The sequence below is a fragment of the Arachis stenosperma genome, chromosome 6 (genome assembly GCF_014773155.1).
Source record: "Arachis stenosperma cultivar V10309 chromosome 6, arast.V10309.gnm1.PFL2, whole genome shotgun sequence".
NCBI classification, from domain to species: Eukaryota; Viridiplantae; Streptophyta; class Magnoliopsida; order Fabales; family Fabaceae; genus Arachis; species Arachis stenosperma.
Window position 1 is genome coordinate 136,708,719 of NC_080382.1, and position 11,469 is coordinate 136,720,187.

Genomic DNA, 11,469 nt, shown 5'->3' on the forward strand with positions numbered 1-11,469 from the left:
AAATTGTGAGATTTTATTCACACAATAGGCTAACTCAGGCCTGGTCACTGTAAGGTATTACAAATTACCCACAACGGATCGATAAAGCTTAGGGTTGTTGAAGGCAGATCCTCCAAAAGCAGAGAACTTAACTGATGATGGTAGGGGAGTGACGCATGGCCTGTAGTCTTGCATCTCAACTTTCTTTAATAAGTCGTTAATATATCTCTCTTGGGACAAGAAAATACCACCACTGTCTGTCCTGATCACCTGAATATCAAGAAAGTAGTTTAAGGCACCCATGTCCTTTAATGCAAACTTGGTGTTGAGCTGTTGAATGATTTCACCAATAATTTATCCAAGCTGCCTATGATGATAATGTCATCGACATACACGAGCACCACTGCGGTTCAGTCGTGCCTGGACCGAGTAAAGACTGACACATCAGACTTAATAGCAATGAATCCAAGATGCTGGAATGTTGTAGACAGCTTGTAATACCAAGCCCTTGGTGCTTGTTTGAGGCCATACAAGGCTTTAGTGAGCTTGCATACTAAACTGCCATCTCCAATTTCATAACCCTAAGACTGCTTCATGTTTACATCTTTAACCAAATCCCATGAAGGAAGGCATTATTAACATCAAGCTACTTGATGGTCCATGCCTTTGATAACGCAATAGTGAGCACAACCCTTATCAAAGTAAGCTTTACTATGGGATTGTAGGTCTCAGTAAAATCAAACCCTGGTCGTTGTGAGAAGCCCTGAGCCACCAACTTCACTTTATACTTTGGTAGGGTGCCATTTGAATTGTATTTAACCCGAAAAACCTACTTGCTACCAATATCCTCCCGTCCTTGAGGTAGGGGAACCAATTTCTAGGTCTGGTTTCACATGAGAGCATGATATTCTGCATTCATAGCCAATTTTCATTATAGACTTTGCAGTGCATCCCTTACTGATCTCGGCTCAATTGCTGGCAAAAAGGGTCGTGGTCTTACACTGCCAGCTTTGCCCTGGATAATCATGGGATGTATGTTTAAAGTAGGTGGTTGGGTTTATGGCAAATCAGGTAAGACAATTTCTAGATCAAAAATGGGAATATAAATAGGTGTGTTTGAGGGTGAAAATGGAGAAAAGGATGGTGTAGGAGGTAAAGAAGATGACTGTTGTGAGAAAGTAGGAGGAAGAGAGGGCAACAATGTGGGTACAGAAGGGAGAGCTTGGGAATTTGACAATTGATGTAAGTAGGAGGAAGTTGGCTGGGAAGGCAACACGAAAGGGGGAGATGATCTTCTGAGGATAGGAATGACTGGAGTACTAGCTGGAATGGTTGGTGTCAGATCAGTTCACTAAGGGAGGCAGCAAAATTGTTGTCTTTGAATGCAAACAGGTGCTCATTAAAGACAATATTCCTTGAGATTATCTATTTTTCCTGTTCGGTAAGACACTTATAACCTTTATGGGAGCTGTTGTATCCCAAAAAGACACAAGAGAAAGACCGAAATTTCAATTTATGCTTGTTATAGAGCTGCAAGTGTGGGAAACATAAGCAGTCAAAAGGCCGAAGACGGGTGTAATCAGCCTTTTTGCCAAACAGTTTCTCATACAGTGACTGGTTAGCAAGCACATGCATGGGTAACATGTTGATTAGATGCACTGCAATGCTGAACGCTTCCCCCCAATACTTGACTAGCATACCAGCTCCTGCTAACATGGTCAATCCCTTTTCCACAGTAGCGGAACTTGAAACAAAATTTTGGGGGGGCCATGATAGAAAATAATTGTTAAAAAGCTTTTGATATAAACCCCATTTAAGATAAGCTCGTCTAATTTCATCTCTCTGATTTGGATAATATTGCCAAATTTAAAGCCGTTTTTCAATGTCTCGTTCCAAAAAATTAAGGTCAAACTCGTCAGATGTAACTTTTAAACTTTTGAAGGTTGTATCTTACTTTCTTCGTGATTCATTAAAGTAGAAGAACTATCTACATGTGTTGATATTGTAAAAGTTATATGTTCTCCTTCTTAAATATTAGCCTTCCTCTTAAAAAATATCAATTCTTTGAATTTTTATTATTATTTTATATAAAAATTGGAATATATATCCTATAAAATATGTAAAGAAGAAGTTAGAAGGACAAATATTAAAATTTATAATATTTATTGAATTTTTTTATCAATTTATACAAATACAATAATATTAATACTTATTGAATATTCTATTATTTTTTATCATATAAAAAATTAAATTAAATAAATAGTAAAATATAAAATAATATTAAATTAAATAAATAAAAATATCTAATTTTTTATATTTGAACTTAAAGGTAGAGAAAGTGTTACTTATTGAATTTATTGATTACTTTAAGTCATAGTAAAGTATTACTAATTTTTTTATAAAAAGTTTGGGGGGGCCATGACCCCCCTTGTCTGAACTAAGCTCCACCACTGCTTTTCCACAACATTCCAATGCTTCTGCTCAGCAATGCCATTTTGCTGGTGTTTGTGTGGACATGAAAAACAATAAATAATTTTCTGTATCTGTAAATTTTTTGACAAACACACGTATTCAGAAGCATTATCAGATTGCACCATTTTTATTTTCACATTAAATTGTAACTCAACCATTTGTTAAAAGCATATAAAGACTGATTTGAGTTGTGAACGTATTCTAACAAGTAAAGCTAAGTAAACTTGCTACAAGCATTAATAAAATTTATGAAGTAAAAATTTTCATAGGAATCAACCACCGGGACAGGTGTGTAAACTAATGTCAGGGGTGTAGTGTAAACTATATTAGAGATTGAAAATAATAGTTGATGAGATTTTCTTAGACAACCGACAGTACAAATAAATTTATTGGGATAAACTACAATGTCATAGGATTTTAGAACATTAACTACTACACTATATAAGAAGCATGACCTAGTCTATTATGCCACAAAAAAAACTATCGGTAATGGATATAGTTGAGACAAAGGCTGCTACTTTAGTTGAGACATAGACTGCTGCTGTATTATAAGAAATTGTAAAATTTTAAATTTTGTTAGTTTAAAAATTATTAAATTTAAAATGATATATTGAATTTTTAAACAAATTTTTAAAAAATTAAAATATAAGTTTGCCATAAGATTTATTGAGGAAAAAATTTGATGGTAACAAACTCTAGAATTTTACAATTAAAAATTTATATCCGCCGCTAAATTCGTCGGTAATTAGTGGCAGATGAAAAAATCTATTGGTAAACAATTAACGGCAAGATTTATACCGTCGATTTATTCCGACGTTAAATTCAACGATAAACAGATTACTGACAAATTTTTTTGATAAATCCACCAATAAATTCGACGATATTCAATAACTTTTTTGTAGTGTTGGCATGAAGAAGTAAGCTAAACTTCTGAGTATGTTATTTATTTTTTTTATGACCGTATTTTATTTAGAATCAGTCTGGATTGATTTAAAAAAAATGTATTTTTTCTTTTTAAATTTTTTGAAAAGGTATTTTTTAATAGATACAAATTATTTTTTATTTAGATATACTTTTTGAAAAGAATTTTCAAGTATTAAAAACGTCTTTTATTTTTTTATAAATAAGGTATTGTAAAAAAATTAATTTATTTTTTAATAAAAATATTTTTTAAAATATATATCTAAATAAATTTAAAATAAAATAAAAATATTTTATTTTTAAATAAAAATATTTTATTTTAAAAAAAAAATATTTTTTTACTCAAAAAATCAATCCAAACCAATATTTAGTTTGATTCAACTGAATAATATCTGATTTATCTTTTACGAACAATTATCAATCCGTTTTTCTTTTTTCATCTTGATTTAGCCGAATAAAATATTTTCGGTTATTAAATTGACTACACCTCACATATCAATATTTGAGCTTGCATTTTTATGTAAAGATAACTTCCAACAACATCTATAGTTCACCATTTTATAATTGGCAAGTAGTTTTACTTTTACATAAATCGGTTATTTATTTGAGATTTGTATTTTATATATCCACTAAAGAACCTTCTTCCGTAACGGATAAATAGTTGTACACGAAAGATTTATTTATTTAACATCTGTGTATAAACATTGAGATGGGATTTACAACGTAACAAATTAACAATGTAAAATTTGCCAATTCATACTCACAAATTATTGTTAACTAAATTTACAAATATCTCTTGCTACTTAATATCCTTTCAACTTTGAAGGATTATCTCCATTTTCTTTCTCTCTTTTTTACAAACTTTTTCAAATCCACCTTTATCCTTCTCTCAATGGAAACAGAAGCTTTGCTCACAAAAACGCTCACAATGTTTTCTCCCATTGTAATAATTTCTCTTATGATAGTTAGTTATTTCTTAGCTAGCTTGATTCTACGTAGTTACCATTGTTTCATGGCGAAGATAAAAGCCATAGACGAAGAAAGCCATGGATTTTTACGATCGGAAGATAATTATTGTTATGGCAAACCATCAAATGCCACATGTTTTCTCATCAATAAGGTTTTCAACACTAAGCAGATTATTGCAAGATTAAAATGTTCAATATGTTCATGTGATTTGGGTCGTACGGAGAAAGCAACAAAACTTTGGGTTACAATTTTGCCAAATTGTTATCATGTTTGCCACAAAGAGTGTATGTCAAAAAGGTTAGAATCAGAGAGAAAAGGAGGATGGCGACCATTATTTGAGTCAAAGAAATATAATTGTCCATGTTGTAATGGCAATGTTGATTTGAAGGAGTTGAAAGAGATAATGATTACTAGTAGACCATACAATAACAACAACATAAAGTAAATCATGGCTTGATTATTTTATTCATCAATGCCTCTTGTATATATATGTAAATATTTTTTTTATATTTTTTTGTGGATAATTTATGTCACTAGGAAATTATTCAAATCCAGCATGTTGATTTTCAATAGAAATGTATATTTGTGCCACTTTTTTTATATATCTTAATGTAAATTTTCATTTTTTAGATACAAAGATAAATATAATGATAGGAAAAAATGTGCGTAGAGAAAAAATATACTTTATAGAATTAGTAAGGATTTATTTGGTGAGCTTTTAAAAAAAGTATTTTTTTTAGTTATTTTTTTAAATAAAAAAATAAAAATAATTTTATGTTTAGATTTTTTATGTAAAAATATATTTTTTTATTAATTATATTTAAATACAATAATATAAATTTTTTTGTTTATTTATTATGTGAAATTTTTTTAAGTAAAAATAATATTTTTAAAAAAGTTCTAAATTATAAATTTTAAATTTTTTTTTATTTTTTAAAAATTTTTACTTTTATTATTAAAAATTTACCAAATACACTAAAAAAGGAAAAAATATATTTTTTCAACAACATAATGATACCGAAACAATTTACAAAATTAAAGAGTACATGATAAAACACAGTTTATCAAATTTTACCTATTAGTTAATTAGTTCTTTCGTATTTTTACCTAATCAAATTTGTCATCCAAACCAGCCAATATAAATATGTGAGTACTTAACCTAACTTTTGTCTTGCATATCCAAATTACCAAATTATCTTAACATCTAATTACAAAATTGGTGATGTTACATGAATAAGTGTTTTTATAACCAAGTCCAATTAAGATGGTAGAAGTTGAGCAAAAAAAATGCTACATATATTATTATTTCTACTTTTTTACACTTTTACAACATAATTTTTTTGTTAAAAAGCACATAAATTTATTGATATAACACAATAAATTTTATACATAGTACATAAATTTTTACACATATTACATAAATTTTTGTTTACAAATATATTTTGTTAGTTGAGTGAGTCAATATTTTGAATATATAATCTTTTAAAAATTTGTATTGCACACCGAAATTTCTGTATTATGCACCAAAATTTTTGTACTGTAAACTAAAATTTATGTATTGTGCGTATTTTGTTAGTTTGGTGTCAACATTTTAGGTATATGGTCCTTCAAAAATTTTTGGTGTCAAGAAGAAGACAAGGATGATGATGATGATAATAATAAAAGAGGATGAGGAGAAAAAAAAGAAAGAGAAGAAATTAAACAACAACAATATGATAGTGATGGTGGCAGCACGACAACAACGTTGGAGAAAGAATGCACACAGGGAAAAGAAGAAGAAGAAGAAGATGATAAGAAAGGAAGAGAAAAGAGAGGAGGAAGAAGAAGAAACTTGCCTCTGTAAAAATCGATAGATTTCTTCATTATTGGATTATATTTATTTTCAATACTGTTGTCAATATTAGTGTTGAATACATAGAATCGCAAAAAACAAATGAATTCAAATTCGGAAAAAATAAATATTAATATAAATCGAATTTGATTATATTTTTAGTAATTTGTTTTTATTATATAAATAAATATATTCTAGTTGATATTTGTCAATATTCTTTCTAATTTTTTAGAAAAATTATTAAATTATTAATTCAATTTTTTTTATTTTTCAATCTTTTCGACCTCGGTTACGTAGGAGCAAGTCATAAAGATCGAGAAAAATTGGTCATTCACAACCACTGATAAAAAATTTCTCAAAAAGTTAAGGATTAGTATAGTAGCGTGCATACGTACGAAGGCGAAGAAACGCCCGATGGATTAGTTGAAAAATTGGTTTAAAAAACGTTTAAACCCCTACCTTTATTGTTACAAAATTACCTTATTGTCATCACCAGCACCATATCCATTTTTGCCATCTTTACTACCACCACCCAAACCAAAACTGCCACCAGACCAACTCCAACCCTGACTAACACCCCAATCTTTATGACAAGCGTTTGATAATAAAAATAAGAACAAGAAAAGAAATTCAGATATAGAGATCAAAATTTTGATATTTTTGTACTATATTTGGTAGTAGGAGGGGACAGAACACCAACTAGATATGACTACATCGAAAATTTTATCCGCTGCCAAAAAAGTCACCAAAGTTGGTGGTCAAATAGTGAGTCCTATTTTTTAGTATACAAACAACAAACAACAACAAAACCTTATCCCACTAGATGAGATTGGCTATATGAATCAAACGATATTATTGAACTCTGTCATATATCATGTCTATTTCTCAGTATACAGCCAATGGAAAATGCAAAAAAAGAAAACAAAAAGAAATCCAAATGCAATTAACCAAATTTACATTATTAAATCACAAACTTTTGGTTCAATTTACTGAGTGACGACATAAACACCATTGGAGAAAGGGAAAGCCAAGAACCTGTTGCACCTGAAAAGAATAATTCTTACCAATAGGTTGGTCCAAGTAGTAAGTAGCTCGGATTTGCTTAAGCAGGTCTCGAACTATATTCAGCTATCCCCACTGAGAGACTCATCCACCATAGCCAGGTGCGCGGTCCGGGTCGGGCCATATTAGTCTGGGTGAAGCTCCGGATACAGGCAGGCAACCAAAAAAAAAAAAAAGTAAAGAAAATTTTTTAACAAATCAAACTAGTTAAATACTTAATGGAACTCCATCTCAGTAGTCTCCCAAGAAAAAATAATCAATAGAGTTTAGCTTCATTTATTTCATGTTTTAGTAACCAAAAGGACTATTGTCTATACGTGAAAACTTTGTATTTATGGAGATCCTGGCTGATTCCATGAACTGAACCAACTACAGCAGTCACCGTAACTATGAAACACATGAAGCTTAGAAGTTGAAGCATGCACCACTTCAATGTCCGTTTCTTTATCTGTCTTTGTCTAATGTGCATTTGTATGGGGAAGAAGACGACAAGAGGCCAGAACCCGATTGCTCCAAGAAGGGAAAGAATTTCATTGAAAAATGGCATTGCCATGGCAAGAATTGTGGACAATATCACAAATATTGTTCTCCAAATCAGCCTAAACAGGTTGAAATTGAATCTTATATTGCCCAACTTGGTTGGATACTCTTTGTTTATGAAATCTGATTCTGGCCATACCATGTTAGCACCCATTTCAACTATTCTATAGAATGGTTGTGCCATCACCTGTAACAAAATGTAGATTTCCCACATATATTAAGCATCATGGTCTAACGAAAATATCATCGAAGAACAATGTTAGTACTAAGTGTTAAATTTGTGTTTAATTTCTATGCTTCAAGAGTATAATGCAATTTTTCTATCAGTTAATAAATAAGCCTAAAAGAAACTTTATACTATTAGATCAGTTTTATTGTTGTGTCTGTAAAACTTTTAAAGAGTGTGAGCGATTTTGTCAAACACTTACTGATGTGACAATACATAATTGAATTCATAAATTGAAATTTTAAAAAATTGAGCCAACCTGGTATGCTCCAACCATGTGGATCACGACAAACGTGTTCCCAAGGGCAACCAACCAAAAAGGTTCATAAAATCCCGTTAAGATGTTCCCCGGTGTGTGATCACCAAAAGCAGCATAGCCAAAGCCACTGCATAGCAAGAACAGTATTGTCATTGCTGTGACCCCCATCACATTAGCTTTTTTCATCTGTTTATTTTCTGGCGGATCTGATTTTAATGTGTCCTAAACAAATCACCAAATAATCAGATTCAATCAAATTTGCTATAGCAACTGCATCTCCTTCATTGATTTCAGTTTCTTCAAAAAGAAACCAGAGTAAGTGAATTGTATTTTACCATTATATCAAAAATAACAGTGGAATAATTCGCAGCAAGTGCTATGTTTCCCAGTGAACTGAAAACCCTCCAAACTTTATCTTCTGCAGATAATTCCGGCCCTATTCTTGTTCCGGTTATACTAGTTGGCTGTCCTTTTCCTGCATAATTGGAAGAAAGCTTTCAGACAAATATTATCCATTACTATAATAGAAAAAAGTAAATATCATTTTCAGTCCTGATCATTTTGATAGGAGGACAAAGCGATCATCCACAATTCAAAAATCACTAATCAGTCTCCAACCATCTAAGTAACTGGTCTAATCGGCTCATGTTTTTGGTCTAAGCAGCTTCTAACATGTCACCAAGTCACCGTTTACAAGGCTGCTTAGACCAGTTACTTGAATAACAATTTTCATATTTAGTTATCTAAAACCAAAAGGACATTTCATGTGTCTAGTTGAGCTAGCAAATGCATTGAAGAGTGTTGAACAATAATTTATGTTAGAGGAAAAGTCAAAGCATATGCTTTTATAGAAAGATAACAGCTATGCCAACAATTAAAATTTGCAAGTAATGTTGAAAGATTTTGTATCAAATAATAGGTAAATACCTGAGATGACAACCGAGAGGGAAAGCCCACTTGCAATAAAAGCATACCCAAAGGAGGTTATAGCAGCAATGGTTGAAAGCCATGTTAGTTCATGAAAGTTTGGGATTTGGGACAAGAAGATTTGCAAGATCCCAAAACCAATCATGAAAGGATTATTAGAAAACTTGCAATAAGCTTGATGTCCCTCTTTGTGGAAGCAAATTGCTTTCTTAATTGCTCTGCCACAATCAAAACATCATCAATAATCAGAAAAGGATAAAAGCTTAAAAAAATTATTTGAAGATTCTTATAAATTGGAAAATTCAAATTGTCTTTATATTTTAAAAGCTGCTTGTTTGGTTTATATGACTAGTCAATGGTTCTGTTGTGTTAGCCTTACATCGGTGAGAAATTCAATGGTTAATATAGATTATTAGGATCGATTGCATTTTCCCATCAAATGTTGAAATTCTTCCTTTTCCATTAGAAACCTTTGCAATTGGGGAGCCAGATTGAAAAGTTTGATGACAGTAATCACAGGAACCGAATTCAAAACTTCTTAAGTCATAGGGATCCAATCATAAGAACATTTTAGGCCCCCTTGAAAATTGTTAGATAATTAAAGCAATAATAATGGCACTCAATCATCTCATCTGTACATATTAAACATATAAATTCAATAAGACATAACCATAAGTCTTAAAGGAAAAACATACACTAAGCTTGTGGCAGAGGTTATTGTGTAGCCCACAGTGATTCCAGCAAGCTTTGTATATTGGACCAATCCACAAAACACATACATGGTTCCCCCTATTATGAAACAGTAATATGGAACTAGTTAAAATAGGTCATGAACTTGTTCAGATGCATGAACTGGAAGAGTTGTTACAAGGTCTTCATCAACTATGTACTGTCAGTGTATTACACGTGTATCCAATCACATAATAACGCATCAACATAAATAACTACTTTTTACATTAACTGTGTGAATGGTTATTCAAAAGAAAAATGTGATTAAACGACTCTGTGTTACGCATCAAAATACTTAAAGAATCTCGCTGATTAAATGATATAAGGGTAGAATACCTAAGTATGCCTTGACAGCTTGCATGTAAGTGTAATTTCTCTTTCCAATAATGGGGTCTGGAAATCTATAGCAATCTGCTACAAGATTGTAAGTGAAAGTGGAGATGACTGCGAAGGCTATCATAGTCGCTATACCAGCAATCCACCCTAGCTGCGCCATGGCATACGCTAGAGCCAGAACCCCAGCCCCAATCACCACAGTTATTATGTGCGTGGTAGCCGTCAAAGAATTCCCTGCGACGCAGATAGCACATGATTTCTGGTAAAGATTGCTAGTATGCAAATTAATTAAGCAAGTTCAACTTATCCAAAGTACTAAAGAAGGTTCAATTACTTCATTCATCAATCACAACCTGTCATGGAGGACGAGAATATCACAAACAGTTATGCCTCCGTAAAATCAGTTATACCGATATGTATCTAGAAGTTTCTAATGTTCAGAAAGTTTGTTAAGTTAGTTAGGAGATGATCCTAGCTGGCACTTAGTTCCCATCCACAGTTGGTTTAGTTAGTTACTCATTTGCATCTACTTTCAAAATCAGATTCAAAGGAAGTTAGAGGAGTTACTAACCGGTTCTTTTGGCTCTGCCATCATCGTCGACTTCTCCTTCCATAAGGGCTCTGGTGATGACCATTAAGAAACGTGGATCCCCCAATAAGTTTCACAATTTTGAGGAATCTAATATGTGGAAGTTGAGTTGTGTGCCAGTAACTGACTCTTAAGCCGTGTGTCAGTAAAATAGATAAACATTACTCTTAAATATGTAATAACTCTTAAATAAAATTATAATTCAAATAAATTAGTTATTGTTTAAAATTTGAATTTTACGTTACACATATAATAACTCTTAAATAAAATTATTAACGAATTATAATTTAAATAATATAATTTTTTTATATTTATCTAAAAATTATAAATTTAAATCTCATTTTTATTTTTAATAAAAAATAAAAATATAACCTTAAATGAAATTACAATCGAAATAAATTAGTCATCGACTCATCTAAAGAAAATACCATGGAAACAAATAAAAAAAAAAGAGGGTAGGCGTGACCGCATGAGAGTGGGGACGGTGGATGGATGAAGCCAAAACCAAGACGCCACACAACACAAACTCTCTCATCCTTTTCAATTTCAATATCAAATTTAAATGCTGACCAGCTATCAATCACATGCTTCCCCAAAAATCAATTAACAATTGGGGATGAATTATTTAT

General features: G+C 31.5%; 1 protein-coding gene across 1 annotated transcript; it reads right to left on the bottom strand.

Moving 5' to 3' along the window:
• Positions 1 to 7,010: 7,010 nt before the first annotated feature.
• LOC130935656 (amino acid permease 8-like) lies at positions 7,011 to 10,989 on the bottom strand. Its single transcript, XM_057865502.1, has 7 exons — positions 10,823 to 10,989; positions 10,252 to 10,485; positions 9,882 to 9,975; positions 9,187 to 9,404; positions 8,595 to 8,734; positions 8,260 to 8,481; positions 7,011 to 7,961 (listed from the first exon to the last, which is right to left on the bottom strand). Exons 1-7 carry the CDS (start codon positions 10,884 to 10,886, stop codon positions 7,539 to 7,541), a joined length of 1,395 nt encoding a protein of 464 aa, XP_057721485.1. The 5' UTR covers positions 10,887 to 10,989; the 3' UTR covers positions 7,011 to 7,538.
• Between the last annotated feature and the right edge of the window lie 480 nt (positions 10,990 to 11,469).